Source organism: Vicia villosa, linkage group LG4 (assembly GCF_029867415.1).
Source record: "Vicia villosa cultivar HV-30 ecotype Madison, WI linkage group LG4, Vvil1.0, whole genome shotgun sequence".
In the NCBI taxonomy this organism is placed as follows: Eukaryota; Viridiplantae; Streptophyta; class Magnoliopsida; order Fabales; family Fabaceae; genus Vicia; species Vicia villosa.
This window is the reverse complement of record NC_081183.1, coordinates 160,501,325-160,518,723: the sequence shown is the minus strand read 5'-3', so window position 1 is coordinate 160,518,723 and position 17,399 is coordinate 160,501,325. Positions and strand designations below refer to the sequence as shown.

The 17,399-nt window shown below is 37.2% G+C and overlaps 1 protein-coding gene across 1 annotated transcript; it reads left to right on the top strand.

The window, feature by feature from the left end:
- The first annotated feature begins 413 nt into the window (after positions 1 to 413).
- On the top strand, positions 414 to 1,820 carry LOC131600121 (uncharacterized protein At5g23160). The gene is made up of 2 exons (XM_058872341.1): positions 414 to 929; positions 1,224 to 1,820. Exons 1-2 carry the CDS (start codon positions 606 to 608, stop codon positions 1,635 to 1,637), a joined length of 738 nt encoding a protein of 245 aa, XP_058728324.1. The 5' UTR covers positions 414 to 605; the 3' UTR covers positions 1,638 to 1,820.
- The last annotated feature ends 15,579 nt before the right edge of the window (positions 1,821 to 17,399 follow it).

Genomic DNA, 17,399 nt, shown 5'->3' with positions numbered 1-17,399 from the left:
AGTTGAATGATATTGAATTATGGATTAATATTCCTTACGCTTTAAGATTTTAAATAAATATATAGTGTTAAGCCTTAAGATCTTTTAGTAATCCTGATTATTTGTTTGTTGTTACTTCCGCTCACGAAGGTTTTGTAATAAGTAGTATCATATAATATTATATTTTTTTTTTTCTTTAGCTCTCATGTTCAATACGACGAGGCATGCACGTAAACTAGAAATACCTTGGAAAAGAATCCATAGATATTGAAAAATAGAGCGAAAGTGGAGAGTAACTCAACAAATAAATCAGATTCGAAACGTGATGAAGGTGTAAACGTGTAGGAAAAATTAGACTAGAATGACAAAGTCCAAGTCTTCAATAAACCACAATATGCATCAAAACAATTAAATCATCACATTCTATATTAGGAAAATACATTTAAACAATTTCCTATACCCTACCCCTCAAATATTATAATCAACCATGCTTTCATCACCTTCAAGAACTAACCCATTCATAGTTCCACGCTCTCAAAAATCATGTTCATCTCTCATTTCTTCCTTGCTAAGTTGCTAACTAGTATTAATATTCTTCATCTCTCTCACCTTCTCTAACTTTTTCCATGGCCAAAACCAAACCTCCGAAATCCAAAACCTCGAATTTTTTTCTATGTTGCTTTCGATCAACTGATTCTCCAACCGTTAAAGAGTCTAATCGAATTCCGAAGAAAAAGAGAACTAGTTGGTTTTCATGGAGATGGATTCGAATCAAAACAAAGTCAACGTCCAAAACAGTGCCCCTTGAAACCTCATTCACCAATGTTAAGGCCTTTTCAAAGTCTCGGTCAACTCTTCTTCATAAATCTAAAACTCCACCCACCAATTCTCCATCGTTAGCTCCACCGTCTATGGCACTCCCGGCCACCCCGTATCATTCACCCACACAGGTACATATCTATAGAACCGTCTTAAGTTTTTGAAAATTTTGTGTAGTAGTAATTTAACCATGACAAAACAGAGGCCATATTTAAATATGGTTAACTGACACATAAATTTTAACCACAATTTAACCATAACAAATTTTAAATTATGTAGAATAGTTCGTCTTGCACAGTCTCAAATATCACCGTGTAAAGATGTTATTTTTTTCTAAATTTTTTTTGATAAAATAATAATTTTGATACTACATTTGTTTTTATTTATGTTTTTAATGTTATTTTGTTTGCTAATGTTTGGTTCAGACAAGGCATGGTCCAAATAACAACGCTATTATAGAAGAAACGCGTGAACAAGGTAGAGCAACTCCAACACGACCAAAACGACAAGAGCGGAGGGTGTCGTTGGCAACGCAAAACCAAACGACAAGAAAGAACCGCCAAAACGCAAGGGGTTGGTATGATCCTATAGTTGGAATGTCCGTACTCGTTGTGACATTAGTTATAATGATATTTTGGGGTCGTTTTTGTGCGATTCTTTGTACTTCTGCGTGGTTGTATTTTATACCGCGTTTTAGAAAGAGCGGTGTTGTAAATGTAAACGACGAGGAAGAAGCGAAATTGGAGTTGAAAAATGATGTGGATTTGGATTCTGAGGAGTATAAGAAAAGAGTGATTATGGAGGGACTTCTTGGGAGAAATAACAGAGGTAATATTTGATGTGAAGATTATTTTTTTATTTGAAAAAAAGAAAGAAAGAAGAAGAAGAATCTTGGGATTTTGTTTAAGGTAGGACAGTAGGTGGGTTGTTTGTAGATCATGTCGTCTATTAGTGGCTGCTTGAAATTTTGTCTAAATTGGTATATACTATTATATATATGTGACAAAGAAATTAATTGTAAATTAAGGAATTTATGTTAGACTCAAATGTTTGGTAGAATAAATGTTGGTTAGACTTTGTATATCTTAAAGTTGAATTATATATTTTTAGGATTAACACAAAAACAAAAAAAAATTGAAAGGAAAAAAACACTCCTATTAGCCAACATGACAAGGGAGACATTGTGTCAATACCAAAGTAATCGAAAGTATCATCAAGAGTCAAAAATTTTGTTATTTGTCAGAGATGTTTAAGGAATTAAATTTTGACAGATCTCGATTAGATGATGTAATCTTCTACTCTATTGCGTGATGGTAATAAGAGTCCCGATCTTGATAGTTTTTATGTCTCCTTTATTATGAGGTTTTGGAGTCTCTTTAGGGATGAAGTCAGGATTATGTTTGATTAGTTGTATAGGTTTGTTTTATTACCTTGTTCTTTGCATCTTACTTTGCAACCTTGATTCTTAAGGGTTTTTCATAGGTTTGCTTTGTTACCTCGTTCCTTTGCATCTTTTGTATGTTTTTTTATAAGTTAGTGGCTAAAGTGTTGACTGCAAGACTAGGGGAGGTAATTGAAAAGCTTGTTTCTCCAAATGAAATTGCATTTCTTAAAAGAAGAATGTTGATGGATGGGGTGTGGATGTATATGAAGTTATAAATCTAACTAAGAAATCTAGAAAACATTATCTCATTTTTAAAGTGGATTTTGAGAAAGCTTATGATTCAGTAAGCTGCGAGTTTGTGGAGTACATGTTTGTGAGATTTGAGTTTAATGATAAGTGAGATCTTGAATTAGAGCTTGTCTTTTTGCTAGAAATTTGGTGGTGATGGTTAATGGTTGACCAAATCAAGAGATAAGTAATCAAATGAGTCTTAAACAAGGGAATCCCATGGTTCCTTTCTTGTTTTTTCTTATGGCTGAAGGTGTAAGTGGTTTAATCAACATAGTTGTTGAGTTGGATCTTCTCTCTGGCTTTAGGGTTGGAGTCTATGATTTGGTGGTTTCTCATCTCCAGTATGCAGATTTTACTCTTATCTTAGCAGAACCATTTGTTGAGAATCTTGGGACTATAAAGGCTAATCGTTCGAGAGTTTGAGTTATCATCGGGTCTTCGGGTGAATTTTTCTAAGAGTAGTGATATGGATTTTTGTGGATTTAATTTCTTGGAGTCTACTAGTGATTTTCCCCATTGAGAGCTGGAGACCCACTACTACAGAAAATACATATAATGACTGTTACAAAACACGTATAATGACGGATGTACGTCAATTTTTAGGTAAGGTGTGATTGTATTTATGCTGGTTTCCACAACGGGAGTATGGTCGTTGTGATAAGTTAAGTAGTGTGCTACGTATTACTATGTTTGAATTTTTCAACCGTTATGAAATAATTCATAGGTCATGGGTTCGAATCATAACAATGCCATTATTAGTTTTATTAGTCTACTTATAACATTAGTTGAATAACACAACCGTTGTGATATTATTTGTTTTTTAAAACCTGAATAACCTAGAAATAATACTATCTTGTTGTCTTGTCTCTTGGTGTCTTAACTTTATACACCTATAATTCCAAATAAAAATTGTTGTGAGTGAATAACCTTAGAAATCATAACTTATAGTAAATTATGAATCAAGAATATAAAATACTAGTTATTTTTCTCATACTCCTTCTTGATGTTCTTCATATGAAGTAGGCACAAGAATCTGTTAGAACAAGATTTGTTCTTATCAATTATCTTAGTTTTGATGATAACAATAATATGAATTTTGCTTAAGATAATATGGTACTCTAATCCAATGCAATTTCCCTTTCAGGAAATATATAAAGAGTACGCATAATTCAGCGCTCAGAAGATGTGTCTCAAATGGTTCAGCGTGCAACATCAGAACATGGTCTGGCAAGACATCAGAAGATGGTCGAAGCAGAATCAGAACATGGGTCTATGGAAGCATCAGAAGAACATGAGATCAGAAGCACTGAAGATCAGAAGATGGTATCACGCTCAGAAGCACTTCAAGGTCAGAAGATCAGAAGATGCTATGCACCAAGCTGTTTGACTCTGATGATATTCAAACGTCGTATTCACAAACATCAGATCAGAAGGAAGTACACGTGGCAGACTACGCTGACTGACAAAAGGAACGTTAAAGCTACTAAAGGCTACGTCAGTAGACACAGCGTGAACAAGGCTCGAGGTAGTTGACAAAAGCGTATAACATTAAATGCAAAGCTGTACGGAACACGCAAAGCATTAAATGCATTCAACGGTCATCTTCTCAACGCCTATAAATATGAAGTTCTGATGAGAAGCAAGGTTAACGATTCTGCACAAAATCAACTTATATCAAACTTGCTGAAACGCTGTTCAAATCTAAACTCAGAATCTTCATCTTCATCAAAGCTCACTACATTGCTGTTGTAATATCTTAGTGAGATTAAGCTTAAATTGTAAGAGAAATATCACAGTTGTGATTATCGCTTTTAAGAAGCATTTGTAAACTCTTGAATTGATTACATTAAGTTGTAAGGAACTAGAGTGATCAGTTGATCAGTATACTCTAGGAAGTCTTGGCAGTTGGCTGAGCAGGAAGTCTTGGCAGTTGGCTGAGCAGGAAGTCTTGGCAGTTGGCTGAGCAGGAAGTCTTGGCAGTTGGCTGAGCAGGAAGTCTTGGCAGTTGGCTGAGCAGAAAGTCTTAGGAGTGAACTAAGCCTAGAGTGATCGTGTTGATCAGTAGACTCTAGAAAAAGTCTTAGGAGTGAACTAAGCAGTTGTTCCTGGAGTGATCAGGTTGTGATCAGAAGACTCTGGAAGACTTAGTTGCGGCTAAGTGGAAAACCATTGTAATCCGTGCGATTAGTGGATTAAATCCTCAGTTGAGGTAAATCATCTCTGCGGGGGTGGACTGGAGTAGCTTCGTTAACAGCGAACCAGGATAAAAATAATTGTGCAATTTATTTTTATCGCCCAAGTTTTTAAAGTTACACTTATTCAATCCCCCCCTTTCTAAGTGTTTTTCTATCCTTCAATTGGCATCAGAGCGCCGGTTCTAAGGTGCAAGCACTTAACCGTGTTTAGAAAAGATTCAGGAAGAGAAAAACGCTTCATTTAAAAAATGGTTGATGAAAGTGAAAGGACTATACCTACACCTGCATCTACATCTGGCTCTGCTGAGCAATACAACGGTAACAATGGTTATACTAGACCGCCGGTATTTGATGGTGAAAACTTTGAATACTGGAAAGATAAACTGGAAAGTTACTTTCTGGGTCTAGATGGTGATCTATGGGATCTTCTGATGGATGGTTACAAACATCCAGTAAATGCCAGAGGCGTGAAGCTGTCAAGGCAAGAAATGAATGATGACCAAAAGAAGCTTTTCAGGAATCATCATAAATGTAGAACTGTTTTGCTGAATGCTATCTCTCATGCTGAGTATGAGAAGATATCTAACAGGGAAACGGCCTATGACATATATGAGTCCTTGAAAATGACTCATGAAGGAAATGCTCAAGTCAAGGAGACAAAAGCTCTTGCCTTAATCCAGAAGTATGAAGCCTTCAAGATGGAGGATGATGAAGACATTGAAAAGATGTTTTCGAGATTTCAAACTCTGACTGCTGGATTGAGAGTTCTTGACAAAGGATACACCAAGGCTGATCATGTAAAGAAGATCATCAGAAGCTTACCCAGAAGATGGGGTCCGATGGTGACTGCATTCAAGATTGCGAAGAATCTGAATGAAGTTTCTCTGGAAGAGCTTATCAGTGCCTTGAGAAGCCATGAGATTGAGCTGGACGCAAATGAGCCTCAAAAGAAAGGTAAGTCTATTGCATTAAAATCTAATATCAAGAAATGCACTAACGCTTTTCAGGCTAGAGAAGAAGATCCTGAAGAATCAGAATCTGAAGAAGAAGATGAACTGTCCATGATTTCCAGAAGGCTAAATCAACTCTGGAAGACCAAGCAAAGGAAGTTCAGAGGCTTCAGAAGTTCAAGGAAATTTGAACGTGGAGAATCTTCTGATGAAAGAAGATTTGACAAGAAGAAGGTCATGTGCTATGAATGCAATGAGCCTGGACACTACAAGAATGAATGTCCAAATCTTCAGAAGGAAAGTCCCAAGAAAAAGTTTCATAAGAAGAAAGGTCTTATGGCAACCTGGGATGAGTCAGAAGATGATTCAGAAGATGAGCAGGTCAACTGTGCGCTGATGGCGACAGAAGATGACGGATCAGAATCTACATCAGAATCAGATTCTGAAGAGATATCCTTGGCTGCAAGAAGGACAAAGCACAACATGTCATGGTACCTGGATTCTGGATGCTCGCGACACATGACAGGAAGAAGGTCTATGTTCCAAGACCTGGTACTTAAGTCTGGAGGAGAAGTCAAGTTCGGAGGAGATCAGAAGGGCAAGATAATTGGCTCTGGAACTATAAAGTCTGGTAACTCTCCTTCCATCTCTAATGTACTTCTTGTAGAAGGATTAACACATAACCTTTTATCTATCAGTCAATTAAGTGACAATGGTTATGATATAATCTTTAATCAAGAGTCTTGCAAGGCTGTAAATCAGAAGGATGGCTCAATCCTATTTACAGGCAAGAGGAAGAACAACATTTATAAGACAGATCTGCAAGATCTCATGAGTCAGAAGGTGACTTGTCTTATGTCTGTCTCTGAAGAGCAGTGGGTCTGGCACAGAAGATTAGGTCATGCTAGTTTGAGAAAGATCTCTCAGATTAACAAACTGAATCTTGTCAGAGGACTCCCTAATTTGAAATTCCAATCAGATGCTCTTTGTGAAGCATGTCAGAAGGGCAAGTTCTCCAAACCTGCATTCAAGTCTAAGAATGTTGTTTCTACCTCAAGGCCATTAGAACTCTTGCACATTGATCTGTTTGGCCCAGTCAAAACAGCATCTGTCAGAGGAAAGAAATATGGATTAGTCATCGTAGATGATTATAGCCGCTGGACATGGGTAAAATTCTTGAAACACAAGGATGAGACTCATTCAGTGTTCTTTGATTTCTGCATTCAGATTCAATCTGAAAAAGAGTGTAAAATCATAAAGGTCAGAAGTGATCATGGTGGTGAATTTGAGAACAAATCCTTTGAAGAATTCTTCAAAGAAAATGGTATTGCCCATGATTTCTCTTGTCCTAGAACTCCACAGCAAAATGGGGTTGTAGAACGAAAGAATAGGACTCTTCAAGAAATGGCCAGAACCATGATCAATGAAACCAATATGGCTAAGCATTTCTGGGCAGAAGCAATAAACACTGCATGCTATATTCAGAATAGAATCTCTATCAGACCTATTCTAAATAAGACTCCCTATGAATTGTGGAAGAATAGAAAGCCTAACATTTCATATTTCCATCCTTTTGGATGTGTATGCTTTATTCTGAACACTAAAGATCATCTTGGTAAGTTTGATTCCAAAGCTCAAAAATGTTTCCTTCTTGGATATTCTGAACGCTCAAAAGGCTACAGAGTATACAATACTGAAACATTGGTTGTAGAAGAATCAATCAATATCAGGTTTGATGATAAGCTTGGTTCTGAAAAACCAAAGCAAGTTGATAATTTTGCAGGTTGTGATATTGACATATCAGAAGTTGTTGAGCCAAGAAGCAACGCATCAGAAGCAGAGCTTCTCAGAAGCAAAGAATCTGAAGATCAAGTATCAGCTTCTCTGGAGGATCTAAGTATTTCTGAAGAACCATCTGTCAGAAGATCATCCAGACTCATTTCTGGTCATTCAGAAGACGTCATTCTTGGAAAGAAGGATGATCCAATCAGAACAAGAGCATTCCTTAGAAACAATGCAGACTGTCAATTAGGTCTTGTATCTTTGATCGAGCCAACTTCTGTTGATCATGCTCTAGAAGATCCAGACTGGATAATTGCTATGCAAGAAGAACTAAATCAGTTTACAAGGAATGATGTTTGGGATCTTGTTCCTAGACCAGATGGATTCAATATAATTGGTACAAATTGGGTCTTCAGAAACAAGCTCAGAATGAGAAGATGAGAAATTTTTACCAAAACAGCTGTAACTGGCTATCCAGATGGTAAACACGTGTTCACTATTCCTGGACAAGCGTGCGTGCAGTTGAGGGGACGTCTACTTAGGTAACTGTGCAAATCACGTCTTTTGTCATTATTATCTCTCCTCACGTCACATAACATTAAATGCTTTTCATCATTTACTCTCTTTCAGTTTTTTTTTATATACTCTTCAAACGTTTCTTTTCCCTCTCATATTTCTCTCTCTCTGCATTCGGTTTCTTTTTCATCTCTCTCTTTTCATATCATAAACCCTAGCAGTTTCCAATATCTGAAAATTCATCATGAATCCATCGTCAAGCTCTGGGAATCAAGACAATGATAGGAAACAAAAGAGAAAAGCATCTGCTGAACCAGAAACCAAATCTAAAAGAGTTAGGATCTCCTATGACCCTCTCAAAGTGTATCAACCCTTTGACGGTTCCCGTCAATCACCTCCCTCTTCAAAGACCTCCACCACCTCTTCCTCCTCATTCATCCTCTCGGAACCACCTTCTTCACCATCTGATATCTCCTCTCCTTTAACCCTTCCTTCAGATATTTCTTCATCCCTCTCATACCCTTTTCCCACCAGAACACCTAATCCCTATAGTGTTGTTCTTCCCGACTCAAGGATTACTGTCAACCCTCCAACCCCTACCACTCAAACATATCTGGAGCTTTTACATGCTGATGTAAATGGCTGGTTGGAGATTCTGGGTGCCGCTCACCTTAATCATCTGGATGAGTATGCTACAAACAACCTCTGGAATACCTTTCGTCAGGATTTTCTGGATAAGGCTACAGACACTCAGAGAAGGATTATGTCTGAAGCCCCTGGTGTTCGTGGTCTCCGGTTGGAAGTTGGTGAGAGCAGCCATCACTGTCTCATCAGGAACAGAAGAGTTCTTGAAGAGAAGATACCTGCAGATGAGTTGGAAGAAGAAAATCTCTGCAGAGATATCGTGGTGTGGAAACCCCGGTCTTCTGTGCTCTGGTTTCCTGTGCTGACTGGAGATTTTCAGTGGCTGTTCAACTGGTTCAGAATGAACCCTTCTGAAAAAGCACCTCACATGGTCTTTCCAGTAGTGGTTTATCGTGCTGATGTTGCTGGTCCTACTCCTCCAACAAACCTAGCAGCTATTCTTCAAGCATTGGAAGATGGAACTTCTGAGCTGCCTGAACCAGAATATGCCAAGGCTCCTTCTGAGTCAGACTCAGATGAGGAAATGGGAGATGCACAAGCTGAAGATCTTCCAGAAGATCACCCTGCTGAGATTGCTGTCCCTCTGGGCAGAAATACTGGTGCTTCTTCTTCTGGTGAAACCTCAGCTCTGATGGAGACCTTGGAAACTCTTCATCAGAATCAAGCTATGCTGGCTTCTCGTTTGGACGCGCAAGAAGCAGCCAATGCTGAGTTTCGTTCCTTCATGACGAGGCAAGCTACAAGCACTGACGGGATTCATGATGTTCTGGCGCGGATTTTGCGTAGGCTAGGATCTTAGTCTTTTGGTCTTTGTAGTTTCCTTTCCTTGTTGCATCTGTTTTCCTGCATTCTTCTTGTAATCCTCTTTTGCTGATCAATGAAAAAGCTTCCTTGTGTTTTACATTCCAGTAAATGTTTTCTTTTGTCGTTTTATACATCTGAATCGTTTTAAATATTCTTTTTGATGTTATGACAAAAAGGGGGAGAAAGATAAATGATAAATGATTTGATTAAATCTATCAGTTGCTGGGTAAAGGCTCCCACACATTCACTAACAAGAACTGCAAGTTCTATATGGTTTAAGTGTTTTGCAGGTACAGAGAAGTGAAGACACTAGAAGCAAAACCATGGAAACTGAAGCAAGCTGAGTGCTGTCAAGCTTCAGAGATCAGAAGCAAGAAAGAAGAATGAATCAGAAGCACTAATAAATAGAATTTGAATATCATTGTCTATCCTGTTCTGACAAAATTCTATTTGCCCTGATACATATAATGTTATGGCTCTGATACATTATTTGCTCTGATACATGTTTTTAGCCTAAATGCTCTGATACATTTGGCTCTGATACATATCATGTATTTGAATATACATTTTATGTTCTAACTCGTTCATGCTGACTTTTGTCGTTTAGTTTTTTTGTTCTGTAACATTTCAGGATGTAGAGATGCTCAGATGATGCTCTGGTACATTCAACAATGTTCTGATACAAATCTAGCATGAAGTGATGTTGGTAGACATTCAAAGTTCTGAAGCTATCCGAGGGAAGCAGAAGTCAGAAGCTGTGAATGTTCTGAAGATCAAAGAAATTCAAGTTCTGAAGCTGTCCAATGGAAGCAGAAGTCAGAAGCTATGAATTCTCTGAAGGCAGAAGCTTATATGATCGTCTCTACCGAAATAATCAGGGAAGTCTTTTATCAAAGTTCTTCGAGTATTTATTTCAGGGGGAGATTATTTATCTCAGGGGGGGATTGTTAATCTCAGGGGGAGACATATTCATATGCTTATGCTATAGCTGTGTAATTTGTCTTTTGCCGTCTACTCTTTCTGATCGCAAATTCATATCATTTATATATGTTTTTGTCATCATCAAAAAGGGGGAGATTGTTAGAACAAGATTTGTTCTTATCAATTATCTTAGTTTTGATGATAACAATAATATGAATTTTGCTTAAGATAATATGGTACTCTAATCCAATGCAATTTCCCTTTCAGGAAATATATAAAGAGTACGCATAATTCAGCGCTCAGAAGATGTGTCTCAAATGGTTCAGCGTGCAACATCAGAACATGGTCTGGCAAGACATCAGAAGATGGTCGAAGCAGAATCAGAACATGGGTCTATGGAAGCATCAGAAGAACATGAGATCAGAAGCACTGAAGATCAGAAGATGGTATCACGCTCAGAAGCACTTCAAGGTCAGAAGATCAGAAGATGCTATGCACCAAGCTGTTTGACTCTGATGATATTCAAACGTCGTATTCACAAACATCAGATCAGAAGGAAGTACACGTGGCAGACTACGCTGACTGACAAAAGGAACGTTAAAGCTACTAAAGGCTACGTCAGTAGACACAGCGTGAACAAGGCTCGAGGTAGTTGACAAAAGCGTATAACATTAAATGCAAAGCTGTACGGAACACGCAAAGCATTAAATGCATTCAACGGTCATCTTCTCAACGCCTATAAATATGAAGTTCTGATGAGAAGCAAGGTTAACGATTCTGCACAAAATCAACTTATATCAAACTTGCTGAAACGCTGTTCAAATCTAAACTCAGAATCTTCATCTTCATCAAAGCTCACTACATTGCTGTTGTAATATCTTAGTGAGATTAAGCTTAAATTGTAAGAGAAATATCACAGTTGTGATTATCGCTTTTAAGAAGCATTTGTAAACTCTTGAATTGATTACATTAAGTTGTAAGGAACTAGAGTGATCAGTTGATCAGTATACTCTAGGAAGTCTTGGCAGTTGGCTGAGCAGGAAGTCTTGGCAGTTGGCTGAGCAGGAAGTCTTGGCAGTTGGCTGAGCAGGAAGTCTTGGCAGTTGGCTGAGCAGGAAGTCTTGGCAGTTGGCTGAGCAGAAAGTCTTAGGAGTGAACTAAGCCTAGAGTGATCGTGTTGATCAGTAGACTCTAGAAAAAGTCTTAGGAGTGAACTAAGCAGTTGTTCCTGGAGTGATCAGGTTGTGATCAGAAGACTCTGGAAGACTTAGTTGCGGCTAAGTGGAAAACCATTGTAATCCGTGCGATTAGTGGATTAAATCCTCAGTTGAGGTAAATCATCTCTGCGGGGGTGGACTGGAGTAGCTTCGTTAACAGCGAACCAGGATAAAAATAATTGTGCAATTTATTTTTATCGCCCAAGTTTTTAAAGTTACACTTATTCAATCCCCCCCCTTTCTAAGTGTTTTTCTATCCTTCAGAATCTACACATAAAAGATTTAAAAAAAAAAAAGATAAGAGAGAATCTGTGTAAAAACATAAATAGACGTTTGCAAAAACACAAACAGAGATAATCTAAGCAAATTATCCACAATATCTAAGATAGTCAAAGTTAGATTCTTGATGCATAGTCTTCAAGGCAGATTGTACGTTATCCAAGATTTTTTCTTATAAAAACAGACAGATTGTAAGTCGAAAATGGATTAAGATATTTGTTTCTAGAAATGAATGAAGATGGTGAATATTTTGCTATCGATGTTGTCTCGTTCGCTAGGGCACCCCTGTGTGTTATGAACAAAATAAATTGATTGTTATATTTTGATTAAGTGAAAAGAATTTCAAAACGGTTGCAAGAAACAATTGTAGTGAAATATGGATCGCATAGCCATGGTTGAATGAAACAACCATAGTTGTTATACTTTCAATTTTTAAATAACAAAAAATGTTAAGAGTCGCACACTTTTTTTTTGAATAAATGGAAAAAATTTGATACTGGGATTCGAAGCTTGTCACCCAGTTTCTATGACCACGGTTGAATTTAATAACTCTGTCAAAATGTTTTATAATAAAATTAAAAAAATAATGGGCGTAAAAAATAAGATATTACAACAGTGAATAAACGGTGGTGGTAATATATCTTCATCATAAGTATGTTTTGCAGTAGTGATCTATCCTTTTAAGTATATGAGTTCGCTTATGGGGACTAATCCTAGCCGTGAAGCTACCTGGGACCCCCTTGTTAATAAGATATCTAATAGGCTTAATTCTTGAAAATATAGGTATATTAGCTTGGGGTTCAGGTGATTTTGCTTAACTTTGTGCTTAACGTTATTCATATCTTCTTCTTGTATTTTTTGAAAATGCTTGTAAAGTTTGGAGGAACATAGTCTGGATTCAAATGAGGTTTTTGTGTGGATGGTGTTAAGATAGACTCTAAGATCTCTTGCATTAGTTGGGGTGTCATTTGCAAGCCTACGAGTAAAGGTGGTTTGATGATAGAGATCTTCGCTTGGTTAATTTAATTCTTTTAGCTAAGGGGGGGGGGGGGGTGGAGGCACATATGTGGTGCTTGTGGTCTTAGGAGAGGTATCCTTGTTGCTAGATATGGTGACTCAAATGTCTCTTCCTTAACAGGGGGTAGAGTCTCAAGCTGCTAGAACTCTTTTGCTTGGTGGAAAGGAGTTTCCCTCTTTGGCTATAATAAGAAAGACTTTTTTAATTGGTTTGTGGATGGTGTAACACCCCATTTTCCCCGTTATTTATTTATAAAACTACTTATAAAATTAATAGAAAAATAGTAAAGCAAGATGCCACATCCCTTAAAACTCACGACATAAAAATATTTCATATAACATCTCGTTATAAAAACATGCAGTGAAATACAAAATTAAAACTAATTCATGGCACTCAGGCCTTAACACAACAAATTCCACCTCACTATGGTCAAATGTTAAAATTAAGTATGATACATAACAAATCAGATTAAAATGAAGCATAATAAATTATCGTCCCCGTAGTGTTACGTATCAGAGCGACTCTTAAGATTCAACCAAATAGCAATGCTAGCATCCAGGAACTACTCAGGTACCTGATCACCTGTACTTCCCAAGGAGCACAGACACAACAATAAAGAAAGGGGTGAGAAATCATTTAAATAAATAAATGGTATAAATCACATGCTAAAGAGTAGTATTCACTAACAAACCACAACGATAACAATTCTCATTATACACAAATATCATCACAATATAAATCATCCTCACTGTACACAATCCACATCATATTGATGTATGCAATGTGACTCAACCATCATGATTCTATGCATACGCTACCAACACAATTCCTAGCGATTTGATCCGTTTCTTCACGTTCTAGAGAATTCCCCTATGATCCCTAGCCTCTTCTTTGTGTTCTCCAAATTCTACGATCGTACAGAATGAATCCTTCCTCTCTTATTTTCTCTTTTATTTTGTTACCCCTTAGACCCCTATTATGTTATTCCCATTATGCCCTAACTTAACTCTCTTTAACTATTTATTATTATTATTATTATTACTAATCTAAATACTATAAACTTAATTATTTAAATCTAAATGATTCTAATCACCACGTTAATCCACTAATACCCCACAACATACCCTACACATATCATTATATGTCACCCAAATTCACCATTAATTCACAAATTATCAATTAAATAATTTAATCTAAAGTTTGGGGTGTTACAGATGGTATTTTTAGGAAAGTTGGTTTAGGGTTCCATACGTCTTTTTGGATTGATCCTTAGGTTGATAGTTCCCTCCTCAAGGATAGGTTCCCTAGGTTGTTCTTGTTCAATGATTATCTTGGAGAGAGTGTGGGAGAGGTTGGTAGTTAGGTTATTGAGTACCTCATTCGGGACTTCAAGTGGATGACGTATTTCTTTGTTCATGACAAAGCCTCTTGTTTTTTATTTCACTACTACGAAAAAGGGTATTTACCTTAGATGAAATAGGGCTCTTACCTCGGTCGGGTAGGCGAGGTAACATAGGGTACTTTGGAAAGTGCGTTACTTTTCCTATCAGGCAATCGACTGAGGTGAAAAATTGAAAGCATTCTACTTTTCCCCTCGATTGTATATGTGTTTTGGGATAACCAAAGGCGAAAATAGGTGGGGTCTAATTCACCTCAAATCCACTCCATTTGAACCAAGGTATAAAATCAGTTCACATGAAAATCAAGGTAGATTCATGGATCTTTACTTTGCACTATACTCATCTTGAATCTTAAACTAACTTGGGCATTGGAGTGTTAACCATGCAGATCTACCCGCACAACCATACTAGAGATCAGCACCACCTGTTCAAGATTCCACTTCAACAAGTTGTATCCATTTCTGTTCTATAACGGAACAATGACACCGTCTATGGGAAACGACTTCTTATTCGTGCGAAATTCCATTACCAGATTGTTCTCATTCTAAAATCAGATCTCTATTGGAGGTAGAAGAAGCTGAGACAGTAAATTCAATATTTATGTCCAAGATACTCAGTTATCCTTTGCATCAATCGTTCATAATTTATCATTGATCGATGAGTTAATTGGTGTCACGTCATCCAACACCTGTCTTTTGCCATATTTCCTTCTACTCATGAAAGACGATGGTGTTCAAAGAAATAGAGATCGATTAGAGTTAGAATTTCCAGTTCCTAAAAAGATCAATGTAATTCCAAACTTTTATCTACCTCTGATTCTCGCGATCACCATCTTTGATCGAGTCATGACAGGATTCCTAGTGGATGATGAAAGCTCTTGTAACATCCTTTACACTGGCATCGTGGAACTAGGTTGTGTTCTGGATCGACTTAAATGGCTATCGCCCGACCACCTAGAGGGTTATAATTCATTTAGAATATTTACTACACATGGGAACTACCATACAGATTAGTACTGGCGATCCAGATCCAAGATACATCCAACAGTTCCATATTTCGCACGCCTAAGAAATAGCGGATTATTATAATTGCTCCAGTATATAAAGGATACGTGCGAAGAATCCAGGTACACAATTTCAATTTCAAATTTTATTCACTCATTTCCTTCACATACTGACTTGAGCGTTGGAGTGTTAACCTTGCAGGTTAGCCCTTTTCCGCTTCATCGGAAGCTAAGGTCCACCTTTGTTTATCGCAACAATCGATTCTTTAACCAATTTGGCTTCCGTAATAAAACATGTTGGATTACCTCTAAAGAGCCAATGTTTGGAATTCTTGGTTCATTATTCTAGTAGCGAAGAAATATATATATATATATATATATATATATATATATATATATATATATATATATATATATATATATATGGGTCAGGATCAAATGACACAAAGATGAAAAACTTAATATTATGATAGCTCTGATAACTCTTTACCTCATATCCATATAACAAAATCCACCATTGGGTTGAAAGATATCATCATATAAATTATGTTTATAAATAGAATGATAAAAATTAACGATTTTTATAAAATTTTGTAAGGCATTAATTTTTGTGCATTTCATTGATATGTCAAATGACTTTCATTTGATGTTAAATTTTATAGACATGATCTATATGGTAATAACTTTCAATTCAACGGTGGATTTTGTCATACAAATATATGGTAAAGAGTTATCAGAGGTGTCATAATATTAAGTTTGACACCTTGATATCATTTGTAGGTACATCTCCTATGTTGATCTTAACTAAAATTATAAAAGGAGAAGAATAAACTGTAAATAAGATAGAGAAAGATGGTACCAGAAGGAGTCGAAAATGGGGATAACAATAAAAAGAAGGCGACTCACAAGGTACGCTGAACCAGAAAATGTACGACCCGAAGAAGGAAAGAGGTTGATCAAATGGGTGTCGTCAGAGCTTAGAGAAGAAAATCAGAGTTTGTAGAAGAAATGAAGTTGGCGGTTTGCACAAAAGGGCAAAAAGAGTTTTGGTAACGCTAAGTAACCCTTTATATAGAAAATAAGACAAGCTAATCAATGATCCATAATAAAAGAAAATCGGGTGGTAGAAAATAATTGTTGCATTTAGCCTTGGGACACACAGCGACATTTGAGTGCGCATGAGCTTCCTAGGAAGAGACGTCATACTTTAGTCTAGAAACCTAGGGCCATATGTCAAAAAGATTATGTGAAACGTCTTAATGATGAGACTAGCATTTAAGGTACTTGTTCTTTAGGTTATTCACGGCTATCAAACTTCTTCTATTTCTCCAAGCAACAACCGCAATACATAAAACCTGACCCAATTCTCTAAAAGGCTTCTTGTAGCTACGCCACAGGAAGTCTTGGGTGAAACTATTCTAGGTCGGCCAAAGATCCAATAAGAGAAAGTTCCACATTTGATCCAGGTATTGAATATCTAAACGAATTCTCATATATAAGGTATCCACGTGAAGAAAAATATATGATTCAAATCCACTATTTTCAAATTACTTCTTATTCTCTCATTGATTTAGGCAATGCTAACCTTGCACCTCAAACTATGGGTGGAAATAGGTTAGGCTAGACTAGGCTTTATAAGGCCTGTGCCTGGCCTATGATAAACTTGAAAGGCCTGAGTCTGGCATAAGGCCTATAATAGGCTCTCTTTTTTGGCCTGGTCTGGCCTTTTTTATTAAATATGATTTTAAAAAAGCCTAAGCTTGACTAGGGCTGTTATTGGTCCGGTCTGGTCCGGATATTTACTATCCCGAGAACCGGACCGAAACAGTAATCGGGTAAATCCGGACCGGACCGAAACAATGATGGATCATTTTTTTGGACCGAAACCAGACCATTACTTCGGATATCCGACCAAAGTATCCAATAAGTATCCAATATAGTATCCATTTTTGGTATCGGATAAAAAAAATATTCATTCCTGGACCGATAATATTTCGGCCGGTCCATTGGTCCGGTTTCCGGTCCGGTTCTCGGATCCAGAGATCCAAATACAGCCCTAAGCTTGACCTTTTTGTTAAATAAGTCTGACCTGGTCTGATCTTATATAGGCTAGGCCATAGGCCCCTGTAGGCCGGCCTGGCCTTTTCCCACCCCTAACCTCAACCCCCCTTCGTCGCATCGAAAATACAAATTCAT